This window comes from Anomaloglossus baeobatrachus, chromosome 3 (assembly GCF_048569485.1).
Source record: "Anomaloglossus baeobatrachus isolate aAnoBae1 chromosome 3, aAnoBae1.hap1, whole genome shotgun sequence".
Taxonomy (NCBI): Eukaryota; Metazoa; Chordata; class Amphibia; order Anura; family Aromobatidae; genus Anomaloglossus; species Anomaloglossus baeobatrachus.
Genome location: NC_134355.1, coordinates 624332688 through 624360317, shown reverse-complemented (window position 1 = coordinate 624360317; position 27630 = coordinate 624332688). Strand labels below are relative to the sequence as shown.

Below are 27630 nucleotides of genomic sequence, written 5' to 3'. Positions count from 1 at the left end.
GAAAGGGAATCTGTCAGCAGGATTTCAGCTCCAAAACTATGTACAGCGGGTCACATAAGTATTGAACATGTCACCAATTTTCTAGATCCTATCCCAATATGTAGCAGGTGTAGTAACAATAATAATATTAAGTATGTAGTATAGTTCTCCTGATTAGCTAAGTCTCTTACCTCATGTGCAGGGCATTACAGTAGCCTAGGTATGCCTGGTTATGTCTATTAGAAACTAATTGTCACTATATGTGTCGTCGTAACCATGGATACCTAAGATTCAATGCCCTGCACATGCGTGAAAGACATGGCTAAATCAGGAGACCTGTGCTACATTTCCAATTTGGAGGTATTTGCTAATATTAATATTATTATGCATACTACATATTGGGATAGGATCTTGGAGATGGGAATACTCCTATAATACTTTTTACAAAAACCTTTGTTGGTGATGAAGCTTCAAGATGCCTTTTCTATGGAGAAACTAGTTACACGGATTGCTCAAGTGTGATTTTGGCCCATTCTTCCACACAAATACTCTTCAAATCCTGAAGGTCCTTCTATGAACTCCGAGCTTTGGTTCCTTCCATAAGTTTTATATTGGATTCAGCTCAGACGATTGACTTGACCGTTCTATCAGATTTATTTTCTTTCTCTGAAACCAATTGAGAGTTTCCTTGGCTGTGTGTTTGGGATCACTGTCTTAGTGAAATGTCCATGCTCATTTTACCTTCATCATCCTGGTGGATGGCAGCAGATTTTTATCAAGAATGTCTCGGTACATTTGTTTATTCTTCTTTCCTTCAACTATATGAAGTTTGCCAGTGCCGCATGCTGAAAAACAGCCCCACATCGTGATGTTTCCATCTCTTATCTTCATTGTTGATATGGTGCTTTTGGGGATTACATGCAGTACCTTTTGGTTTCCAAACATGGTGTATTATGGCCCCCAAAGAGTTCAGTTTTGGTCTCATCTGACCAAACTATATTCTCCCAGTTAGTGATGACTGTTCTGTCCCCACGTAAAGGTGATTGAAGGCACGTAGTTGTGGGATGGCGTGAGAATCTTACCTTCGTTTTTCCTATAGGTGAGGCAGACAGGACCAGAGCGCTCCAGAGTTAATGATGCACATGCTGAGATGAAACAATGGTGATTTATTTTCTCCAAAGGAAAAGGACATGCAGGAGTACAGTGGTCCAAGTACCTGGCATTGTGGTTATCTTGTGATGCTTGTTTCTGGAGCCACTAAGGTCAGAAGACTTTGCTTCTAGCAGCTCCAATAAGGGGTGTTATTCTCACGATCTCTGGTTTGGAACTGAACATGCCAGGATGTGATGTAAGAGGAGCAGCAGACACTCCCATGGGCTGGACGAAAAGAAACAGAGGAGCCGAAAGGTCTGACCAGTAGATGGCAGCAGAGACAAGCATGAAAAACATTAAATAACAGTTTTAAATAAAACAAGTAGGGACAGCACAATGAGCGAACTTAAACTGTAAAGTTTGGGGCACGTACCGCATAACTAGTGTCCATGAAAGGACCCCCAACACAGATTTCTCAGGGAAGTCCGTATTACTGTTCGGGTTCGGCCACCCAGATACTTAAAGGGAAGGTGTCGTCAAAAAAAAAATTTTTTCAATAACTGAAAAAATATAAAGTATTAATGTTTTAATGTTATGTTTAAATAATATTATTTATTTTTAATTGAGAAAAAGATAAAAAAAATTAAAAGTTTGATATTTTCAACTCTTAAACACTAGGGGGAGAAGCTGCTGAAATCCTGCTGTAGAGCTACTGTAGAAGTAGCTCACATTACAACTGCAGTAAAAGTGAGTGGAATATGCTCTCCTGTGTGTGATGTCACAGCTACCCCTCCCAATCTGGGTGTTTCCAAAAGGATAAGAGAGAATGAAGTTTAGGATCACAGTGTGGAGCCATTTTGTTGGTGGCCGCAAAGTGATCCTAATATGTCTAAAGTGTCACCAAGGACAGCTGCATAGTGCTCCACTGTATCCCTATGCCCCGCTGGCTGTTTCCCTATGCTCTGCTGGCTGTTTGACTATGCCCCACTGGCTGTTTTACTATGCCCCGCTGGCTGTATCCCTATGCCCCGCTGGCTGTATCCCTATTCCCTATGCCCCGCTTACCGTTTCCCAATGCCTCACTGTATCCTGTGCCCTCATATACTGTGCTGCCGGCCGGGATTGGACGTCTGAGGTGACATGCGGCGAGGAGGGGTGAATTGCAGCCTGAGCGGCACTGCACTATAGATGTCATGCCGCGATCCCCGCTTGAAGCCGCATTTACTCACCTCAGACCTGCGCCCCTGGCAGCAAGTCCTATCAGCAATCACAGTATGAGCAGCGGAGGCCCAACCTGAAAACATGCGGGGAGGGGGGTGAGCGGCAGGGGAGTGAGCGGAGTGGGGGGAATGAGCGGAGTGGTGGGGCGGTGACCGACAGAGTGAAGCTGGGGGGTGAACAGCTGAGTGCGGCGGGGGGTGAACGGCAGAGTGTGGAGGGGGGCTGAACAACAGAGTGCGGCGGGGAGTGAACGGCAGAGTGGGGAGCAACCAGGATCACTTATGGTGCAACCACGGCTGCCCAGCACCAGTACTCACCCCATCCATCCCGGTGGGTGACAGGGGGAAAGTGGACCACACAGCATATGCTATGTGCTCCACAAAGACGGTGCCAATCTCCTCCCACTGCTGTGATCTGGACAGCCCAGGGGGCACATCCAGATTACAGCAGACGCTGTTTCCGTGTTAAGTATAGGCTCGGAGTCCGTCTATCAGAACCAATGCCCTGGGGGCTGTCATAAAGAAGGTGAGTAACTGTCATTACTCACAGCAAATCCAACATGGCAGCCCCCAGTGCTTCACTAAAACTAGAATTAAATAAAAACTAAATAAATTAAATTGAGTTTAATTTTGTATTAAAAATACTTGATTTCATAATCACTATTATTAATACAAAAATAAAAAAACACGATACCTTACCTTTAAGAAAAGAAAAATAAAGAAAACAAGGAATAAAGCAGGAACGTAATACCCGCGACTGCTTCTGGGTATGATAATTAACTCTCATACATATTGACTGCTTTCCTTGCCCACCATCAGTCCCCGCGTGTGTGATTTGTTGCATTCATACCACACTCCCACCCTGTGTGATAGCATCAATGATTGGTTGGAATCATACACTCTGTGTCCCTACATTTGTGTAAGAATAAATACAGGAGTAAATAAATTGGCTTAGGGTCACCCATATTGTAATACCCAGTGCAGATAAAGCAGACGGCTACAGGCTGCAGCCCCCAGCCATGTGCTTATCTTATGTGTGTATCAAAATAAGAGGGACCGCATGCAGCTTTTTAATTATTAAAAATAGTCTTGGTGAAATGGTGGAAGGGGATGAGGGTAAAGCCAACCTGCTGAATGACTTTTTTTCTACGGTTTTTATACAAGAAAATGCCATGGCAGATGACATGACCAGTGGTACCATAAATTCACCCTTGAATATTACCTGCTTAACCCAGCAGGAAGTACGCCGCCGCCTCGAAATCACTAAGGTTGACAAATCTCTGGGCCCGGATGGCATACACCCCAGAGTACTACAGGAATTGAGTTCTGTGATAGATAGACCATTATTTTTAATCTTCTCAGATTCCTTAATAACAGGGTCGGTACCGCAGGACTGGCGCATAGCAAATGTGGTGCCAATATTCAAAAAGGGGACAAAAACTGAGCCGGGAAATTATAGGCCGGTAAGTTTAACCTCTACGGTTGGTAAAATCCTTGAGGGTTTCTTGAGAGATGCTATACTGGAGTATCTCAAGAAAAATAACCTTATGACAGAGTATCAACATGGGTTTATAAGGGATCGATCCTGTCAAACTAATTTGATCGGCTTCTATGAAGAGGTAAGTTCAAGTCTGGACCAGGGAAATGCAGTGGATGTTGTGTATATGGACTTTTCAAAAGCTTTTGATACGGTGCCACACAAAAGGTTGGTACATAAAATGAGAATAATGGGGATAGGGGAAAATTTGTGTAACTGGGTTAAAAACTGGCTCAGTGATAGGAAACAAAGGGTGGTTATTAATGGTACGTACTCGGACTGGGTCTCAGTTCATAGTGGGGTACCACAGGGGTCAGTATTGGGCCCGCTTCTTTTCAACATATTTATAAATGACCTTGTTGGGGGCATGCGGAGTAGAATTTCAATATTTGCAGATGATACTAAACTCTGCAGGGTAATCAATACAGAGGAGGATAATTTTATATTACAGGGAGATTTATGTAAATTGGAGGATTGGGCTGAGAAGTGGCAATTGAAGTTTAATGTAGATAAATGTAAGGTCATGCACTTGGGTAGAGGAAATAACATTTATGATTATGTACTTAATTGTAGAACACTGGGTAAAACAGACACAGAAAAAGACTTGGGTGTATGGGTGGATGGTAAACTTCACTTTAGTGGACAGTGTCAGGCAGCTGCTGCCAGGGCTAATAAAATAATGGGATGTATTAAAAGAGGTATAAGTGTTCATGAAAAAAATATAGTTCTACCTCTGTACAAGTCACTAGTGCGACCGCACTTAGAATACTGTGTACAATTCTGGTCACCGATATATAAGAAGGACATAGCTGAACTGGAGAGGGTGCAGAGAAGAGCCACCAAGATTATTAGAGGAATGGGTGGGCTGCAATACCAAGACAGGTTATTAAACTTGGGGTTATTTAGTTTGGAAAAACGAAGGCTTAGGGGGGATCTAATCACAATGTATAAATATATGAGGGGACAGTACAGAGACCTTTCCAAAGATCTTTTTACACCTAGGTCTGCGACTGGAACACGGGGGCATCCGCTACGTCTTGAGGAAAGAAGGTTTAATCATAATCACAGACGAGGATTCTTTACTGTACGAGCAGTGAGACTATGGAACTCTCTGCCGCATGATGTTGTAATGAGTGATTCACTACTAACATTTAAGCAGAGCCTGGATGCCTTTCTTGAAAAATTTAATATTACCAGTTATGTATATTAGATTTTATGACAGGGTATTGATCCAGGGAACTAGTCTGATTGCCGGATGTGGAGTCAGGAAGGAAATTTTTTCCCCATTGGAACTTGTTTGCCACATTGGGGTTTTTTATGCCTTCCTCTGGATAAACATGTTAGGCTATGGGTTGAACTAGATGGACTTAGAGTCTCCCTTCAACCTTAAAAACTATGATACTATGAAATAAATTATTAAAAATTCCTGCATGCTGTCCCCCCAATTTTGATACCCAGCCATGATAAAGCCGATAGCTGGGGCTTGTATTCTATTGCGACAATCCTGGCACTTTATCCGGCTCATCCTGATTGCCCTGGTGTGGTGGCAATCGGGGTAATATAAGGGGTTAATGACAGCTCACAGCTGCCACTAAGCTGTAGCTTAGTAATGGGTAAGGTCTATGAAATCCCCCAATTACTAATCCTGTAAGTGAAAAGAAATAAACACAACCACCAAAAAAATCTTTTATTTGAAATCAAATACAAAAAAAACACCCTCTTTCTCTAATTTATTAACTCACCAAACACCCAGGTCCGACGGAATCCACACGAGGTACCACAATGACCTCAGCACTGCAACATACTGAAGTTGCGGAGATTTTGGGGACAGAATATGACCGCCCATTGTGTCTTCAGCCAGAGGCTGACTGAGCCACAGCTGTGAAGCCCAGCCGTGTTCCCATGGTCCCCCACCTGTGACCACAGGTAAACTCACCTCAGTTGAACTCATGAGGTCACTCATTGAATTCAGTGACCTCACCTCAGGTGAACTCATTGACTTCAATGAGACCTGCATCTCCAAGAGATGCAGATTTGGTGCTGAAATTTATACACCAAATTCCTGCATCAATACTGCAAATCTTGGCAAAAAACGCATCAAAACACAATGTGGTTATGATGTGAATTTCTTGCCAGGAGATGCATATTTGGTACTGAAATTTATACACCAAATTCTTACACCAAATATGCATCTTCTGGCAAAAAATTGCATCAAAACCATAACGTGGGGTGTGTGGTCTGACTGCAACCAATCACACATGCTGGGACTGATTGTGGGCAGTGAAAGCAGTGAATATGTATGAGAGTTTATGAGCGGGCCTGGAATCAGTGTGACAGCCATGCGGGAGACTCGGTAAGAATAACGATCCTGTTTTAAAGCCCCTAGCCCTTGCTACCACCATTTTACAGACAATGTTCCGATCCCCATAGATTTATGTGAGGTTCGGCATCCGGGCAGATGTTCGGATTTAAGTCCGGTCCCGAACTGGAATTTTGTTTTTAAGACCGGCTGGACCCACTGAACCTGAACATCTGCAGGTTCGCAGATCTCTACTCACAGATATTTCACAAGTTTGTCTAAGGGTACCGTCACACTTTAGCGACGCAGCAGCGATCCCACCAGCGATCTGACCTGGTCAGGATCGCTGCTGCATCGCTACATGGTCGCCGGTGAGCTGTCAAACAGGCAGATCTCACCAGCGACCAGTGACCAGCCCCTAGCCAGCAGCGACGTGCAAGCGACGCTGCACTTGCACGGAGCCGGCGTCTGGAAGCTGTGGACACTGGTAACTAAGGTAAACATCGGGTATGGTTACCCGATGTTTACCTTAGTTACTAGCGCACACCGCTTAGCTTAGCGTGTGCAGGGAGCAGGAGCTGGCACTGGCAGCGTGAGAGCTGCGGAGGCTGGTAACGAAGGTAAATATCGGGTAACCACCTTGGTTACCCGATGTTTACCTTGGTTACAGCTTAGCGCAGGCTGCCAGACGCCGGCTCCTGCTCCCTGCACATTGAGATCGTTGCTCTCTCGCTGTCACACACAGCGATGTGTGCTTATCAGCGGGAGAGCAACAATAAAAAAACGAACCAGGGCTGTGTGTAACGAGCAGCGATCTCACAGCAGGGGCCAGAACGCTGCTCAGTGTCACACACAGCGAGATCGCTAATGAGGTCACTGCTGCGTCACAAAAACCGTGACTCAGCAGCGATCTTAGTAGCGATATCGCTGTGTGTGAAGTACCCCTAAATGTTGATGAGCAAACTTTAAATACACTTTTGTTCAACGATGAAGTTTTTTTCTTTGAAACAATTGTATTAGATCAGGATCTCAGGATCTTTCTTTAGCTTTCCACAGGTGGTATTTGGCTCTTGGACTTATATTCAGAAAATTGTTTTCACTCCTCTGTCTTAACTCTGGCGGCAACACCTGGTTGTGGCCAGTGAAATAATGTTCTTCCACTTCCGGATCATGGCACCAACAGTGTTCACTGGAATCTTCAGTAGTTTAAAAATTCATCTGTAACTCATGCCATAAGTATGTTTTTGCAACAATAAGGTTGGGAAGGCCTTGAGAAAGCTCACTAGTTTTGCCCACCATGAGATGTTTCTTGGCACCTTGGAAATGAGACACCTTTTTATAGGCTATCAGTTTAAAATGCTAATATTATATTTCACTAAGTGGCAAAACTGCAGTCTAAGTGCTGATTTACTTTAGATGGTGTTTAGATGGACTTTCCATTGCTTTTTGCACCTCTCTGTCTTCATGTGTTCAATACTTTTTAGCAGTGTAATTTCTTACTACAACATATTAAAACTAATTCATGGACATCTCTGGTTTGATTTCTTTGCCTGTGTGGATTGGATGGATTGCTACCAAAACCTGGTGAGAAATTCATGTCAATAGCACCTTTAGAAATATATGTACTTAGAAAATTGGTGATCTGTTCAATATTTAGTTCATCAGTTGTACCAAGCTATACCTTTACATATCCAGTCCGTTTCTCCATTACTGAAAAATCGGTGTTTGAACTGATGTGCAAATAAGGCTGAGGGACTGTTTGTATATCTGAAGCCTCTGTCACTCCAGCTCTAATGCCCACCTAGCGCCACCTGTTGCTGCTTGCATGACAGCCTCTATGCTGTGTGACTTCAGACAAAGGAGCCATCAGTCAAGTAGGAGGAGGCAGCACTGTGTGAGGAATAGAACTGTAGTGACAGATGCTTTAGTTCTTCAATACAAATGCTAATTTTTCAGTAACGGAGGAACACACTGGGCTTGTAAGGGTATTTCTCGACTTGTCTTTGAAAGAGCTACATGTGTATATTGTAATGCTGCCACCAGGGGGAGCCAGAGCTCTGCAGCAGATGACACTACACAGAGCAATGAGAACCAGGAAGGAAATGCACAGCGTTCTCATGCACTGCCTAATCAGCACAGCTGAGAGGCAGAACTGCAGGGTATGTGAGGAATAGTCGGACAGGCTGGGTCAAACACCGTACGGGCAGAAGCAGGGCCGGAGGAGCAAGCAGAAGTGAAGTCAAAGTCAGGCTAAGGTCAGTACCGGAGGAAGCAACCGAGTGGGGAATAGGAGGGGGGACACAGGACAGGAGGGACGACCAGGGGACAGAACACAGACAAGGGCACGGGGGCACAGGAACAGACAAATCAGGATATCACTCACAGGACCAGCAATCACAGGCAAAGCAGAGCTAAGCTTATAGCCGGCGCTGGTTCACTGGAAGTGTCAGCTTTTAAGGCATCCAGGGGCCGGAAGTGAGGCCCGAGAGAAGGCTCCGCCCCCTAGCCATGTGGATAGGGAGGCGAATCATGACATATATAAATTGTTTGTGGTATAAAATCCTGTTCATGGATTCCCTTTAAAGCATTGTTCTGTAGCTGAACAACAAACATAACAAAATTCTTCCTTTGTAAAAATAGCAATACTAAAAATACCTCCTACCTGGTTCTGTATAACAAGCAGGTGCAGGAAGAGGAGATAATAGCAATCATGAATGTTTCATTCTGTTCTACCATTTCCAAGCTGCTGACAAAGATTGTATCACTTGAATACTAAGGTTTTTATATTACGTAGGCTAGCCTGGCAATATCTGGCTGATTTGTAGAGGAAGATTCTGTACAATTAGACAAAATGTAATAATTCTCAATTGTTTGCCAAAATTGAATAGCATACTGTGGGTCCAACATATCAAGCGTGTATCAGTAATACATCCTTTCAATAATGTTAATTACAAAAATACTGAACATTTCACTTCCAGAAAATAGAGCTTATTCATTAGCTTTTTTTGGGGAGGAGGAGGTATTTATATACATTGCTGACAGCATTTTTAAAAGTCCACCTTTAGTTGAAGAATGGCCACCTTCACTATTCACTGTCTGTATACATAGGATTTGGGTTGTTACTGTATGGTTAAGTTACATTTCTCAGACCTCGGTCTTTGAATAAGTTGTTCGCTTATAAAACTCATTCCCCATACAGCAACCATTCTGCAGCCCAAAAAGAAAACCCCTGAGCAGGCATTATAAAAGCACATCAGTTTTTAAAGTGTACTTCTGTTGAAAAGTATGGTCTTGCTGCCGCAATCCCCCGCAAAAAGTTAAAACGTTTTAGTGCATATGCCAGTCCAAGGCTAAGGCCACACGGTGATTTGTGCGAGTCTTCGCATGACACTTGGCTCACGCTCGCAGCACAGCAGGAGCCGAGTGTCATGCGAGGGTCATACGACTGTGGTCCGATCGTGCGATCAGACCACAGCTGCAGAGGGGGGGGCGGCGCTGCGGAGGGGAGGGTCGGGGCTGCAGAGGGGAGGGAGGGATTTATCTCCCTATGTCCTCTGTTGCCGGCTATTGTGATTCTTAAACTGCACTCTCATTACACCGGTGTAACGCGAGTGCAGTGAGATGTTTCTCTCTCCCCATAGACTTGAATAGGTGCGAGTAAAACAGGGTCGCATTACACTCGCAGCATGCTGCAACTGTTTTCTCGGTCCGATTAGGGCTGAGAAAATAATCGCTCATGGGAGCGGCCCCATAGAGTAATATTGGACCGAGTGGAATGCGATTTTTTTTTTTTTTTTATCGCATTCCACTCGCACCTTTTTTCTTGCCATATGTCCTAGGCCTAATAGGTCCAGGGACCTTCCTAATTCAGCTGGCAGTTCCAATTCATCAGCATTTTACCAGCTCTATATGTACTGAAACTTCCTTTCTGATATATCCCTAAATGCATTACACCTGTCAGTCTGGTGGTTTGCCTCACCTCCTTCACTGTTATACTGGAATGCAGTGTGACAGACAGTCGAAGAGGAGTAAAAGGACAAAGACCCTACAACACACACACAGGGCCGTATTTGGGGTTTTTGCTGCCCTAGGCACTGTCAGTGGTGGCGCTCCCTTCTGATCAGTCAGATTACGGGTATGTGCACACAGCTTTTTTTTTTTTTTTCAGACAGATCCGCCCTGTAACCCGCCCAAAAAACCAAAACTCTAAATATTAAAGAAATGAACTCATACACTGCAGTGTAAAACGACTTGCTGTCCATATGTTCAGTCTTTGGAGTTTTTTTTAAGCGCGTCAGGTTTCCTCAGACATGAAGCGGCTGACAGTGACCAGTCCATTATATGGCGGCTGCTGCTTGGATGCCGCTTACTACTTCATTTAAAAAATAAGTAAAATCCAGTAGCTAAAAGATGTTGGAAAAAACAACCAAGAAGCCACAGCAAAAAAAATAAATATTTGCTTCAGGATAAAATGATGACTGTCCTAAAGTGTTTTCTGTCTGAATAATTCCGGGGGTTCACAGACCACTACAAGAGGTGTGCACATTCCCTGATAGAGCCCAGAGCCTTCAGATAGTAGTTAAGACCTCCATACACATTAACCTAAAGTTGTCTAAACCCGCCAATACGACAGGTTCTGCTGATAGCCCAATGTGAACAGGGGCTCTCAATTCTGATTGTCAGGGGAATAAGGATCCAGCATGTCCAATTACGGAGTGTAGATCCTATTATCCTCTAACTGATAAGCTGCTGTCGGAGATGTCCAGCAGCGGCTCTAATAAAGAACACAGAAACACTTGGCAGAATGAGTGCTCCTGTATATGGGAGAGCCGAGCAAGATAGCTGCCGGCCTAAAAATCAGACTATAGTGTATGGGGGCTTTAGTCTATTACTTATTCGGCTGACAGACATGCAGATAGCTGTATTTTTAGGGTGCCTTCACACTTTAGCGATGCAGCAACGATCCGACCAGCGATCTGACCTGGTCAGGATCGCTGCTGCATCGCTACATGGTCGCTGGTGAGCTGTCAAACAGGCAGATCTCACCAGCGACCAGTGACCAGCCCCCAGCCAGCAGTGACGTGCAAGCGACCCTGCGCTTGCACGGAGCCGGCGTCTGGAAGCTGCGGACACTGGTAACTAAGGTAAACATCGGGTATGGTTACCCGATGTTTACATTAGTTACCAGCGCACACCGCTTAGCTTTGCTCTCCTAGCTACAGTACACATCGGGTTAATTAACCCGATGTGTAATGCAGCTACATGTGCAGAGAGCAGGGAGCCGCGCACACTGTTTAGCGCTGGCTCCTTGCTCTCCTAGCTACAGTACACATCGGGTTAATTAACCCGATGTGTAATGCAGCTACATGTGCAGAGAGCCGGAGCCGGCAGCACAGGCAGCGTGAGAGCTGCGGAGGCTGGTAACTAAGGTAAATATCGGGTAACCACCTTGGTTACCCGATGTTTATCTTGGATACAGCTTACCGCAGCTGCCAGATGCCGGCTCCTGCTCCCTGCTCGCTTCATTTGTCGCTCTCTCGCTGTCACACACAGCGATCTGTGTGTCACAGCGGGAGAGCGCCTTTGAAGAAAACGAACCAGGGCTGTGTGTAACGAGCAGCGATCTCGCAGCAGGGGCCAGATCGCTGCTCAGTGTCACACACAGCGAGATCGCTAATGAGGTCACTGCTGCGTCACAAAAAGCGTGACTCAGCAGCGATCTCGGCAGCGAGCTCGCTGTGTGTGAAGCACCCCTTAGTCCAGCACGCTGACCCTATGTTTTAGGATCAAGACTGATAAGGTAAAGATTACAACAGCCACATGACTATCACCAGAACCACCATCAGTACAGTAATACATAACTAAAACCACACTACATACTATAATACGTAACCAAAACCACAGTTAGTACAGTAATACATCAACAGAACTACTGTCAATACAGTAATATCACCAAAACCACCCTAAACACTATAGCACATCACCAAACCCACCCTGAAGACAATACATCGCCAAAACCACCATCAGTACATGAATGCATTGCCAACTTCACACAGCAATCAAGTGCAGTGTCAGGTTAGACCCATATACATCTATGTATTGCATTAACGTACAACTCTCAGTATGTCCTTAACAATGGTAAGGAGATGCTGGTAGTTGTTACCAGCCATCATTAGACTGTGGACCATATAAGAACCACAATACTGATTAGTCCCAAGCAGTAGACTTAACTTTTGGACGAGATCTTATAGGTTTAGGTCCATTAATTCTGAGGAGATTAGTAGGGCAGAGGTGGGCTCAGTAGGGAGAAGGGGCATCATGGGGTGGGACTTGAGACCCCACCAATTGCTCAAAAGACCTCTTAAGTGCACAGCTCAGGAGACAGGACTATGAAATTTTACTCCCGGAATCCATTCTGTCTGCATGTTCTGGTTCTGGGAAACACTCGGGGCCACGGTAGTCGGACCCCCAGCGATTGGAAAGTTATTCCCCATCCCAAGGATAGGGGGTAAGTTCCCAATGTGAGAAAACCCCTTTAAAAGCAGCATTCACTCTGCAGCCAAAGCTGGGAAACTGATTTATCTACACAGTGTCCATCACCCGATGCACGAGCAAAAAACTTTCATTCGTCAGGTGAGATGATTTTTAAGCTGACTGAAAGGGAATCGGTCACCCCAAAATGACACCTAGACTGCGGAAATATTTATATGGGGGACATGATCTGTGGAGAAATAATCCCACCCATATATAGTTCAGCTTAAAAGGAACTGGTCACGACCTTTAATATTAAACTGCTGCATTGTCTTGTTAGTCAGAAAATGTGCATCACTTACATTGCGTCACTAACAAGACATTGGGGCAGTTTAAAATTGAAAAAGGGTGTAACAGGTTCCCTTTAATGTTCACTGAAAAAGCCACATTTGATATGAAAATGAGGACATTTCTGCGCGGCCTAAGCCTGGTGCACAATACCACCTAATATAGGAAAATACTAGCCAGGCCTTTGTCTTGATTAATAGTGATCCATTGGTGAGAGTGAGCACCATAATAACACCAAATCTCCTGACTGCACCGCACCCAACACTGCGGCACACTCCAAGCGTCAGTGCGGGTGTGCACACAACACAGGAGGAGCACAGCGGCACACGCCAAGCGTCAGTGCGGGTGTGCACACAACACAGAAGGAGCACAGCGGCACACTCCAAGCGTCAGTGCATGTGTGCATCCAACACAGGAGGAGCACAGCGGCACACTCCAAGCGTCAGTGCGGGTGTGCACACAACACAGGAGGAGCACAGTGAGGAGGGGGACACGGCGCTGTGATGTGCTGTCTGCTCACTTCAACAACCTTCCTCATTGAATCGGCAGTCAAATACAGGCAGCAACCAGGTGTCAGAACGTGCCTGCAGTCACATTGCATGCACACCCACGCGGACACTGCAGTCACATTGCAGGCGCACCCACGCGGACACTGCAGTCACACTGCAGGCGCACCCACGCGGACACTGCAGTCACACTGCAGGTGCACCCACACTGACACTTGGAGTGCTACTCTGCTCCTCCAGTGTCAGGACACGTGCAGAAATGCTAAGTGATTTTAGACAGCACTGACTCACCTAAGGACGAGGGACTGTCTTTAATATGCAAATAGGAGGGTGCACATCTGCACCAAGACATCGGCCGCACCAGGGGGGACAGAATAGTTTGCATATATATAATAAAATATTAAGGTAAAACTGTACATGCCAGAGTGACGTCCCCTGTATAAATGTGTATGCAGATTAATTGGCATTTTGGGAGTAAAAGTAAAATGTCATCGCTCTTAGCAACACATTGTCCTGCGTCTCCCAAGACTTCCCTCTTATTTGGTCTGCTGCAGCACATACTGCAATGGTGCCTGTTACGAGGGGGACCCGGGGAAGCGTGCCAAGATGGGAAATGGACAGCTTCCGCTGGTCAAGGTCCACTGTGCGGTGTAAGGGACCGCTGCTATGGTCAGGAAAGAGAGAGCGGGTTGCTACTATTGATCGTCTGGAACGTCACAGACGATCTATGTACACCGGTCCGCCCTAACCCGTGAGGGTTGTATGGCTCGGGGCTTCTCGTACGGTGTACCTGTTGCACGGGGACGCACAGAGGTGCCTACGCACGTGTGCCAGCGGGAGTCACAGGATATGGCACGAGGGTAGCACAGAGGTGCCCACGCACGTGTGCTTTCAATAACCAGGTGAGTCCGGTGGAGACTCGAGGAGCTCACCTGGGACAGGAACACGGCCTGTTGAAGGAGATACTGCCGGAGCAGCAAGGCAGGAACACGGCCTGCAAACCAGGTGCTGCCTGAGCAGCAAGGGCAAAGCCCACGAAAGACAATGACGTCTGTACAGTGGCGTGGCAGCACGCTGCCAGACATCCAAACATAGAAGGACGGTCGCGCACCGCCATGATGGCAGGGGGAGCTTTTAAGGAGGTGTAGCTCCACCCAAGGGCGGGCGCGAGACGGGCGTGACTCAATCAGGGTTCGTGACGTCCTGGCCCAGCCAGTCAGGATTCAGCACATCACCAGCCTCGTCATGAGGCCGTGTGATATCAGTGAGCGAATCAGAAGACGTCACGTGGAGCACATGCTCATCCTCCTGCCTCTGGGTCATAAAGGCGGGATCCCCGGTTTCACAATGTGCAGAGACATGGGAAGTCTTGCTGCTTCCCTGAGCATCTATTCTTTGCACACTGCGCAACTTCCCAGAGCCTCCATGATGCTGAGCAGGAGAGCTCGTGGCAGGCAAGGGATGGGAGACCGCTCCATTCCCTGCAAGGGGAGAACCACTAGGTGTCACCCTTCTGCTGTGTCTCAGAGAAGGCAACTCCTGCAGACTGCACAGTCTCCCAGACCTTTGGTGCTGCTGAGCAGTAGGGCTCGTGGCCGACAAGGAATGGGGGACCACCTCATTCCTTGCAACAAGAGAGCCCTGACGTTTAACATTACCCCCCCGTCTAGGGCCCCCCCCCTCGCCTGCGCCTGAAGGCCACCACCAAACCTGGGGCGCGGACATGCTCCTCCAATTCCCAGGACCTATGCTCCGGGCCACGATCGACCCACTCCACGAGGAAGTACCTCTTGCCCTGTACAATTTTTGTTCTTACTAGCTTCGCTACTTCAGGGTCGTCGGATGAGAAGCCAACCTGGGACAGCAGAGACCCCGAGGTTTTAGGTCGTACGGGTTTCAGGAGAGATACATGAAAAGTATTAGAAATAGCCCAGCGCGGAGGGAGCTGGAGTCGATATGTTACCGGGGTTACCTGCTCTATTACTGTAAACGGGCCAAGGTACCTAGGAGCAAACTCGGCTGTCTGTACCGGAAGGTTAATATGTTTAGAAGACAGCCACACTAGGTCACCAGGTGCGAAAGATGGCACAGGATATGGAAGACCCGCAGGCCTCCGCCTGAACGGTATATTATACGCACACGACGTACGGACTCCCATATTCTTCTGTACATCCCGAGCTACCGCCGGCCCCCAATAATACCTGACCGCAGGGTCTCTGGTCCTGTCGACCCTGAAGTGACCCCTGCTTTTGGAAGCACGATCCCATGACAGCACATCATTCCGTGGGTCAGGGGGAATGAGGGTCTTACCAGGTGGCACCTGGTCTAGGGAAACGGAAGTGACCCTCCTCACGCTGACCGGAGATGGAACAAGACACTGTTTCTTCCGATGGTTTCGAACATCGGGTGTCTACATGTCCCCTCTGCCCACAGGTAAAGCAATCGACCGACGGCCGAGAACCTGTGGTAGAGGAGACCACTGTGGAGATTTCCATGGGCTCCACAGAATCGTCAATAGAGCTGGCTGGGAGACCGGTCTGGTGGGGAAGGGAAGTCAGAGGCTCTGTAGACCAGGAAGACGTGGGTGCCGAAGAGACCTCGAGCCTCCGCTCCGCGTGGCGGATGTCTATGCGAGAGGCAAGCCGAATCAAGGCCTCTAAGGTGGTCGGCACGTCACGCGTGGCCAGCGCGTCTTTGACGAACCCTGCCAGACCCTCTCAGAACACAGGAACCAGGACTTTATCTGGCCAGTCCAGCTCTGCGGCGAGTGTCCTGAATTGTACTGCAAAGTCCCCGACTGAAGTGGACCTTTGCCGAAGGCGTAGGAGCCGCAGCGCGGAGTCGTGGGTGACTTGAGGCCCGAGGAACACCTTTCTCATGGCCTCAAGATAAACTGGAAGGTGATTCACCACCCGATCTCCGCGCTCCCACAACGGCGTGGACCACTTTAGCGCTTTCCCTGTGAGCAGGGACTGGACGCAGGCTACCTTCGCCTTCTCAGTAGCGTAATCAGTCGCGGACAACTCCAAGTAGGTGGTAACCTGGTTTATGAAACCACGGCACTCAGAGCTGTCCCCGCTGAAGCGCTCTGGGAGCGCAAGGCGAGGCGACCTTCCGCATAATTCCACCGCCTGAGTAGCCGCCTGGGTGGCGACTGTTGCTAGAGCAGCCTTATTGGGGGAAGACCGCTCCACTGCTGCCAATCGTGACTCCAACTGCTGCACATAACGCAGCAACTGCTGCTGCTCTTCCGCCATAGCCAGACCTTTGGCGCGACCGTAATGTTACGAGGGGGACCCGGGGAAGCGTGCCAAGATGGGAAATGGACAGCTTCCGCTGGTCAAGGTCCACTGTGCGGTGTAAGGGACCGCTGCTATGGTCAGGAAAGAGTGAGCGGGTTGCTACTAGTGATCGTCTGGAACATCACAGACGATCTATGTACACCGGTCCGCCCTAACCCGTGAGGGTTGTATGGCTCGGGGCTTCTCGTACGGTGTACCTGTTGCACGGGGACGCACAGAGGTGCCTACGCACGTGTGCCAGCGGGAGTCACAGGATATGGCACGAGGGTAGCACAGAGGTGCCCACGCACGTGTGCTTTCAATAACCAGGTGAGTCCGGTGGAGACTTGAGGAGCTCACCTGGGACAGGAACACGGCCTGTTGAAGGAGATACTGCCGGAGCAGCAAGGCAGGAACACGGCCTGCAAACCAGGTGCTGCCTGAGCAGCAAGGGCAAAGCCCACGAAAGACAATGACGTCTGTACAGTGGCGTGGCAGCACGCTGCCAGACATCCAGACATAGAAGGACGGTCGCGCACCGCCATGATGGCAGGGGGAGCTTTTAAGGAGGTGTAGCTCCACCCAAGGGCGGGCGCGAGACGGGCGTGACTCAATCAGGGTTCGTGACGTCCTGGCCCAGCCAGTCAGGATTCAGCACATCACCAGCCTCGTCATGGGGCCGTGTGATATCAGTGAGCGAATCAGAAGACGTCACGTGGAGCACATGCTCATCCTCCTGCCTCTGGGTCATAAAGGCGGGATCCCCGGTTTCACAATGTGCAGAGACATGGGAAGTCTTGCTGCTTCCCTGAGCATCTATTCTTTGCACACTGCGCAACTTCCCAGAGCCTCCCTGATGCTGAGCAGGAGAGCTCGTGGCAGGCAAGGGATGGGAGACCGCTCCATTCCCTGCAAGGGGAGAACCACTAGGTGTCACCCTTCTGCTGTGTCTCAGAGAAGGCAACTCCTGCAGACTGCACAGTCTCCCAGACCTTTGGTGCTGCTGAGCAGTAGGGCTCGTGGCCGACAAGGAATGGGGGACCACCTCATTCCTTGCAACAAGAGAGCCCCGACGTGTAACAGGTGCCCGTATAGGGAATCTGTCACCAGGTTTTGCTCCCCCATCTGAGAGCAGCATAATGTAGAGACAGAGCCCCTGATTCCAGCGATGTGTCACTTACTGAGCTGTTTGCTGTCATTTTCTCTGCTGCAGATCTCGCAGTTATACAGAGCTCATGAATATGCTGGACTACCTGCAGCACACCAAGTAGTCCTGTAATGATAACTACTGCTGATTAAACAGTGATGTTATCAAAACTACACTAAGCAGCGCAGTAAGTGACAACACTGGAATCAGGATCTCTGCCCCTACATTATTCTGCTCTCAAATTAGGTGGCAAAAACCTGGTGACAGACTCATAATTCTCACTAAAGAGTAACCACCCTAAGTAAGCCCAAGGCTGTGCCCAAGAATAAATAATTGCCCATCACTGAGCTCACAGCACAAAGAATGACCCCACACCGTGTCACTTACAGTATACAGCCTCCACATTCTCTCCTATAACATTTCCACTACACTGCCCCCTCACATGAAAACCACCACTGTCCTCCCCACCGAATTATACCCTCCAGACCTTCCTCACTTATGAACTATGACCTCCACTGTCCCCACCTCTCCATGCAGCCCCCACTTCACTGTCCCCCTCATGATGTCCCCACTCTATAATGAGCCTTATGCTTCGCATTCTGTATACTGAGCCCTCCCAGGCTCCTAACTGAGCGCTCCCCATGTTGCCCCTTGTCCATATCAAGCCCCCTCCATACCAAGCCCACCATTGTTCCCCTTCCATACCGAGCACCCCCATGCTTTCCCATTCTCCATACCATGCCTCCCCCCGTGCTACCCCATTCACCATACCATGCCTCCCCCCGTGCTACCCCATTCTCCATACCATGCCTCCCCCCGTGCTACCCCATTCTCCATACCATGCCTCCCCCCGTGCTACCCCATTCTCCATACCATGCCTCCCCCCGTGCTACCCCATTCTCCATACCATGCCTCCCCCCGTGCTACCCCATTCTCCATACCATGCCTCCCCCCGTGCTACCCCATTCTCCATACCATGCCTCTCATTCTCCATACCATGCCCCCCCCGTGCTACCCCATTCTCCATACCATGCCTCTCATTCTCCATACCATGCCCCCCCCCATGCTACCCCATTCTCCATACCATGCCTCTCATTTTCCATACCATGCCCCCCCCATGCTACCCCATTCTCCATACCATGCCTCTCATTTTCCATACCATGCCCCCCCCCGTGCTACCCCATTCTCCATACCATGCCTCTCATTTTCCATACCATGCCCCCCCCGTGCTACCCCATTCTCCATACCATGCCTCTCATTCTCCATACCATGCCTCTCATTCTCCATACTGTAACTCCCATTTGCTATACTGTCCACCACCCTCCCTCATTTTCCCTCCCCCCCCATTTTCCCATTCTGCTCCATCCCCCATGCTGCGCCCCCACATCATGCTCCATCCCCATGTTGCGCCCCCACATCCTCCATGTTGCGCCCCCACATCATGCTTCATCCCCCCCATCCTCTATGCTGCGCCCCCACATCATGCTTCATCCCCCCATCCTCCATGCTGCGCCCCCACATCATGCTTCATCCCCCCCATCCTCCATGTTGCGCCCCCACATCATGCTTCATCCCCCCCATCCTCCATGTTGCATCCCCACATCATGCTTCATCCCCCCCATCCTCCATGCTGCGCCCCCACATCATGCTGCATCCCCCCCATCCTCCATGTTGCGCCCCCACATCATGTTCCATCCCCCATGTTGCGCCCCCATATCATGTTCCATCCCCCCATCCTCCATGTTGCGCCCCCACATCATGCGGCATCCCCCCCATCCTCCATGCTGCGCCCCCACATCATGCTGCATCCCCCCCATCCTCCATGTTGCGCCCCCATATCATGTTCCATCCCCCATCCTCCATGTTGCGCCCCCATATGTTCCATCCCCACATCCTCCATGTTGCGCCCCCACATCATGCGGCATCCCCCCCAGCCTCCATGTTGCGCCCCCACATCATGCTGCATCCCCCCATCCTCTATGTTGCACCCCCACATCATGCTGCATCCCCCCATCCTCCATGTTGCGCCCCCACATCATGTTCCATCCCCCCATCCTCCATGTTGCGCCCCCATATCATGTTCCATCCCCCCATCCTCCATGTTGCGCCCCCATATCATGTTCCATCCCCCCATCCTCCATGTTGCGCCCCCATATCATGTTCCATCCCCCCATCCTCCATGTTGCGCCCCCATATCATGTTCCATCCCCCCATCCTCCATGTTGCGCCCCCATATCATGTTCCATCCCCCCATCCTCCATGTTGCGCCCCCATATCATGTTCCATCCCCCCATCCTCCATGTTGCGCCCCCATATCATGTTCCATCCCCACATCCTCCATGTTGTGCCCCCACATCATGTTCCATCCCCACATCCTCCATGTTGCGCCCCCACATCATGCTGCATTCCCCCCCCATCCTCCATGTTGCACCCCCACATCATGCTGCATCCCCCCCCCATCCTCCATGTTGCACCCCCATATCATGTTCCATCCTCCATGTTGCGCCCCCATATCATGTTCCATCCCCCCATCCTCCATGTTGCGCCCCCATATCATGTTCCATCCCCCCATCCTCCATGTTGCGCCCCCATATCATGTTCCATCCCCCCATCCTCCATGTTGCGCCTCCATATCATGTTCCATCCCCCCATCCTCCATGTTGCGCCCCCATATCATGTTCCATCCCCCCATCCTCCATGTTGCGCGCCCCCCCGGGTTGCTTGTTCGGCGCTGTCTTCGGCTGTAAAGCGCTTACCTGCTCCAGGCGGCATCTCCGGCGGCTGCACCTCCCGTTCTCCGCGGTGGTGGTGGCGGTGGCAGGATCATCATCTCACATCTTCCTTGGCGGCGGCTCCATGTCCCGTCCTCCTCTGCGCGGCGCTGCCTCACGCTCCTGTGACCTCTGCACAGTGAGCGCACGGCAGCACGTCGGGGCGGGGAGCTGATTACAGCTCCTCTGACCCCGGAAGTAAGTGCCGGCACGCTCACAGTGTCATTTATATTCGCGTGTTATAGACGCGACTATAAATGACTGTGCGCTTCCTCCCTCCTCCAAAAAGGCGCCGGATTTAATAAAGAGTTTGGAGGAGAGAGGAAGATTTAAAAATTTTTTTTTTTTTTTTTTAAATTTTGGTTTGGGTGCCGCCCCCCTGGAAGGCGCCGCCCCAGGCACGTGCCCTCAAGTGCCTAATGGCAAATACGGCCCTGCACACACATACACGCACACATACACTTCCATAATCTACCATGGCTTCTCGGCGGCAGATGGATTATACTTGACAACAGGCAGTGGACAGCAAATTAGACCGAAAGGAGGCTATGCGTGACAGGCACTATAGAGTGATTTTTTAGGTGAGACCACATAGTTTATCAATAAACTGATCAGCAAAATGGTAATAATGTTTTGAACATTTGACTTTCAGGCTCCATATCTCACCATCCACTACAGTTTCGAACATGCAATCATCTTGGCCAGCACTATTTTTGTAAAAAAATATTTGCCAGTACACATCTCTGAGGCGAGGAGCGGGGGGGTGCTATCTGTTAGCCGGCGGCCGAGATTGAGGAGCGGGAAGGGTGCTGTCGTGCTGTCGGGCAGCCGGGAGATCCTGTGCACGGTTTACCTGTTGAGGACTGGGCGGCGGAAAACAGCAGTCCCCATACAGCTCTGTCCCCCCGGACGCATTGCCGCCCCCCTGAATATAGTGCACCTGAGCAAACTGCTCAACTTGTCCAATGGACGGTGCGGCCCTCCATTCTCCATCCCCCTGGTCTCTACATCCTCCATCCCCCTGCTTCTTCCATCCTCGATCCCCCTGATCTCTCCATCCTCCAATCCCCTCGTCTCTCAATTCTCCATACTCCTGATCTCACTCTATCCCCCCTGCATCCTTCTTCCCCCTGCACAGCCTGCTGCCCTCTGCACCCCTCTCTCACATACCCTGCACTCCTCCATCTTCTCCAGCTTCTTTCCCGCTGGGCAAAACTGCATGGCTCCGCCCACCCGAGTCACATGTACATGACATCATCGCAGGTCCTGCAGCTCCAGTAGCTGCTCTGCTTGTGCCTCCGCTTCACACATGGTTAATTTGTATAGTTTACAAATTAGCCATGTGGACAGAGCCAGAGTTGCTGGCCCTCAGCGCTCTTCAGATTTTCCTGTATGCCATACTGGCATGTACTGTCGCAAAAAAAGCACTGATCTTGGCTATCTAATACATAAATTTGACTTGCAACTATTTACCATAGAATTAGTTATGCAGATTATTGTAATGTCACTTTATTGTTACTGTTTTGTTCATAATAACCAAAATTTTCATTTTTACGATTTGGTTTTGAAAACTGCATGAATCCTTCTGGGCTCTATATCAGAATCAAACATATCTTGATTGAAATCTGACCCGAGGTCTCGTCTATATGCTTCAAATGTTAGTACATTCTGGTCACTCACTTGGGTATGTATACAACTTTTTCTTCAACTCTACTCACAAGTGTTTGATTGAGCTGAAGTCTGGGGGGTTCAGTCCAGCACCTCTACTTCAGTGTCATTGAACCATTTTTGCTATTCTCGACGTATGCTTCTGGTCATTCTCCTGCTGGAACACTATGTCGTCCTTTTCTTACCCATAGTACTCAAGTGTATGAAGGAGCTCATCTTGTAGGATACTCATATATAGCTCAGCATTGAGACCACCATCAATTTTGGTCAAGTATCCAATACATTTGACTGACAAACAACCCCAAATCATCAGGCTTCCTCCACCGAACTTGACAGTACATGCAATTTCTCGATCCATTAGTCCCTTTTTTCCTTGTTTCTTCCAGACTCATTTCCACCCATCAGAGCCTAATCGATTCACTTTCATCTCATCGCTCCAATCCCCAGTTTCCAATCTCCTACTGTCCATTTTTTGTACTTCTTTGCAAACTTGAGCCGACGCTTCTTACGATGATATTGAGGTTGAGTCTTATTCAACTTTTTTTCAAACCACTATTCCAGACTTGTGTGTCACCCGGTGCTTGCATGGATGTCTGTGATCTCACTATTACAAAGTTATACGAGTTGCCTCCACTGCCATATTTGTTGCACCAGAACTGATAGATCTTGTGATGAGCCAACTGTTACGGAGGGCTGTCTGATAATAAAACCTAAAGGAATGTCAGACAGTCAGGGTCCACCGTGCAAAGACTCTGCTGCAGACTATGGCAGAGGATAAGGGGTATATAAGTGTGCCACTGTAAAAAATAATAGCACAAGTGCAGAGTGCAATACCTCTGTTAAACTCACAGAGGAATATAATTAGAAAATAAAGCAATTCCTCCCTTACTTGGAGGGTGTGTGGAATGGTCTCTGTTAAAGATCACAGAGACAAAAGCAGTGAGTGGGAAATGGCACCTACCTAGGTCCGTTCCTCTAGTGGTGCCAGGAGACGGACAGCAGCGTAAGCCGCACAAAGCTCCTACCTGCGTTCGCTCCACTAGTGTGCGAGGACACGAACCACTAGATATGGCACCTGCCTAGGTCCGCTCTTCTAGTGGTGCAAAAGAGACGGACAGCAGTGTAAGCCGCACAAAGCTCCTACCTGCGTTCGCTCCACTAGTGTGAGAGGACACAAACCACTAGATATGGCACCTGCCTAGGTCCGCTCTTCTACTGGTGCAAAAGAGACGGACAGCAGCATAAGCCGCACAAAGCTCCTACCTCTGTTCGCTCCCCTAGTGTGCGAGGATACGAACAACTGCCAGACGCAGTATAAGGATTGTTACCCTAGCGGCAACGTCCACCTACGAGTAGAATCACAAGGCCCAGCCGGACCATGTGCCTCAGGCACCTGCCTATGTCCGCTCCACTAAGGGGTAAGGATACGGACTGCAGCCGAAGCTGTAAGGTATAAGAACGCTACCCTGCCGGTAGCGCTCACCTAACATAGACAGAGAGATGCCTAGAGGGACGTGCACAGGGCGTCTACCCTCATGCATGAACCAAGAGGACTGAGCGCCGGGCGGCGTGCGTCAGGGTCTTATATAGACTCTGTGCCTCATCCAAGATGGAGGACACCAGAGCCAATTCGCTGCCAGAATGACAGCAATGACGTCACGCTGGCCTATCACCGAGCAAAGCGTCACAAGCACATGACCAGCGACCAATCGGCATAGAAGGTGTCAGAGACATGTGACCTCGTGTCACAAGCACATGACCAGTGGCCAATCAGCTTAGAAGGTGTCAGAGACATGTGACCTCGTGTCAGCTATGATGTCACCCGCACATGTGCAATGGCTCCAAGATAGGACTTAGTCTCCAGCGCTTACACATGTGCAGTAGCAAGAAATCCGGACATAGTCTCCAGAGCCACAGCAACCGTAACACCAACCTGTTGAATCTGATATTTTACTTCATGATCTTTTGAATGAATGGATGGACTGCAATTTGTGTTCTTCCCATGGTCATGGCACTCACATGATTCAGTTTAGCAATTTTCTTGGCCAAGAGACCACTAACGATGAGCTGGATGATGCTGTTTCTCTTTTCAAGAATTTGCATAACTAATCATATGCTAAATCGTTGCAAGTCAAATTTATGTACGAGATAGTCAAGATGATTGTATTTAAAATGAAGATAGCCTCACGCTCAAAAAAGTAGTGGATGGTGAGAAATGGAGCCTGAAAGTCAAAAGTTCAAAACATTGTTACCCTTTTGCTCATCAGTTTAACACAATTCACAGATTTTCTATTTATCGTATTATCAATAAGATAAGAACAAGCCAGACATTACTGTGATCGTTTTTTTTTATGAAGTATAGTTGTAGTAATGTCTTATCCTATTAAGATAGTCTGGTAGGTGGCGGGCCCTGGGAGGTCAATTTGATTTGGAGATTATTTGGAATGGTCGGTCAAGGATAAACCAGGGTTTTGGTTGGTAAAACATATTTCCGTATTTTGCGGACTATAAGATAAGACACACTTTTTCCCCAAAAAAATTTGGAGGAAAGTTAGGGGTGCATTTTATAGTCTGCAAGTACCTAGTTATGGCTGTTGGGAGTGGGGGGTGAAGGAGGTCAGGAGTCATTGCTGAGGTTAACACGTGTGTTCAGCTAATAAAAGGAATTAATATTCACTGCTCCCCATGCCCATAATCACGCTCTCCTCTCAGCACTGAAGCCAACCCTAAGAGGTGTGCAGGATTATGGGCATGGGGAGCGGAGTACATTCATTCTCTTTAATAGTGGCCATAAGCATTTGTCCCAGCACCGGCTTCTGCAGCAGCTGGTCGATCATGTGTGTCCACTAATAAAGAGAATTAATATTTACTGCTCCCCACTCCCATAATTCTGGGAGTGGGGAGCAGTGAATATTTCAGCAGCTGACTTTTGCGTGTAATTGGTGGTGCATGGAAGTGACATCATTCACTATGCTGTTTACACGCTGAGATCATTTACCGGCATCAGAAGAGGACCCTGAGCACCGGGGGAGCAAAGGGATAGTGAGTATAAAATTGTTTATTATATGAGGAACATATATACCAGCATGGAAATCATATATATCAGGATGAGGGATATATATACCAAGATGGGAATCATATATATCAGGATGACGGACATGTATACCAGAATAGTGATCATATAATTATATATACTGGGATGGGCCCAGGGTAAGGGCCATATATACCAGGATACGAGGATGGGAACATGTATACCAGAGTGGGTTCAGGATGGGGATCATATAAATCAGGATGCCCTCAGGATGGGGATCAAATATACCAGTATGGGACAAGGAGGGCGAACATATATACCTTGATGGAGGACATATACACCAGGAAGGAGGACATATACACAAGGATGGGGGACACATTTACCTATAAGGGGCCAGCATGTAGGACAGTAGTACAAAATTGGTGGACATTACCCCTATAACAGTGTCAACAGCAGATCCCCCCAAAACAATGCGTTATGACCCCGTTTTTTTATTTAATTTTTTTTCATATTGTCCTTCTATAAAACCTTGATGCATCTTATGGTCCTCTGCATCTTATAGCCCACAAAATGTGGTAAATCTTCTCTCCAAAGTCATAATATTCTCATAGCCATATCCCTCATTTATGAAATTTCACAGAGCTGTTTCTGTAATTAAATTTTGACATTTTAAATGATGAGGACTTTTTAAAAGCCGAGATAATATCAGCCCTGTCCAGTTACTCATCAGCTTTATTTAGTTGTATTGTGGCAGTTCTTCTTTTACAAACTTTTTTTTCCCTTTCAGGTCAATGCATTTGTGTCATTCGTCCTTCCTGTGACCTTGATTGGTGGACTGAACTGCATAACTGTGAATCAGCTTGAAACGTTACGTTCCCACTCATCTTTGATGTTGCACTCTTCTTGCAAGAGTAACAGAGCTTTTAAAGACGTACAAGAGTACCATAGGTCTGTCTGCTCCACCGGTCTAACAAAGATCAGCGTTGGAGGAACAAGTGGGAAGAAGAACCTGACTGTGTCCAGTGAGCTCAACCGCATCCAGGCTCTACAGCACAGCATTTACATGCTCAGTTAAGGAAATCGCTCATTTCTCTTGTTAGGTTAATGCATAAATTGTACATATTATTGATGTATAAATTATCATCTTGGGGAATGTGAAAATGTGCATGCTGAATTTCTTTTGCTTGCAGCTAATCTTTTGTCCAAGAACCAAATCATAAATAATTCTAGAACATGTGATTTTTTTTCTTAATATTAATTAAATTATATGTTTATACCAGCTGTAGTACCTGGCATTGGCCGGAATAGTAACTAAGTCTTTCTCTATCTCTCTCTCACTCTCCCTGTCTCCTATTCTGTCTGTCTCCCTCTATGTTTGACTCTCTCTCTCTCTCTTTGTGTGTGTCTGTGTTTGTGTCTCTGTTTGTGTGTCTCTGTGTGTCTGCGTCTCCGTCTCTGTATCTCTCTCTCTCTCTGTATCTGTCTGTGTGTCTCTATCTGTGTTTGTCTCTGTGTGTGTCTGTCTCTGTGTGTCTATGACTGTGTCTCTGTGTCTCTGTGTGTCTCTGTCTCTCTGTGTGTCTGTCTCTGTGTGTCAGTCTCTGTGTCTGTCTCTGTGTGTGTCGGTCTCTGTGTGTCGGTCTCTGTGTGTCTGTGTGTGTGTCTCTGTTTGTATCTCTGTCTCTTTGTGTGTGTCTGTCTCTTTGTGTGTGTCTGTCTCTGTGTGTCTCTCTGTCTCTGTGGTGTCTGTCTCTGTGTGTCTGTGTGTGTGTGTCTGTCTCTGTGTGTGTCTGTCTCTACCGCTATCATATTACCTCACACATAAGCTTCTTATACTAAGAATGTCTTTCTTTCCTATAGCAACCAATTTGAGCTCCTATTAATGACCTGTAACTCCCAGCTCCATTGACTTTAAAGTAAACAGGTTTAATAACTGTATAGCGCGAGGTTAAATTTTCCCCTCAAAACATAGTTTATGACGTTCCCTGAGTCAGATGAGGTATCTGTGCAGAATTTCGTGATTGTAAATGTGACGGTGCGGATTCCTTTAGCGGACATACACACACACACACACACACACACACATACACACATACATACACACATACATACATTTAGCTTTATATATTAGATGATTTGTATATCCTTATGCGTCCTAGTTATATGCGATATAGAAGATCTATAATGGATTCAACAAGTGTCATTGTCTTCATTTGTTAAAGGATATTATCATTGAGAACCTAAAACAAGCCATATAATACTAGTTTTTAAAAGCTGGGT

The 27630-nt window shown here is 48.0% G+C and overlaps 1 protein-coding gene across 1 annotated transcript in view; it reads left to right on the top strand.

The window, feature by feature from the left end:
- NTSR2 (neurotensin receptor 2) overlaps positions 1-27630 on the top strand; it is a 163183-nt gene that overhangs the window by 16316 nt on the left and 119237 nt on the right. The window contains 1 exon segment of the mRNA XM_075341116.1: positions 26138-26420. Within this exon segment, the coding sequence (XP_075197231.1) occupies positions 26138-26420 (283 nt within the window).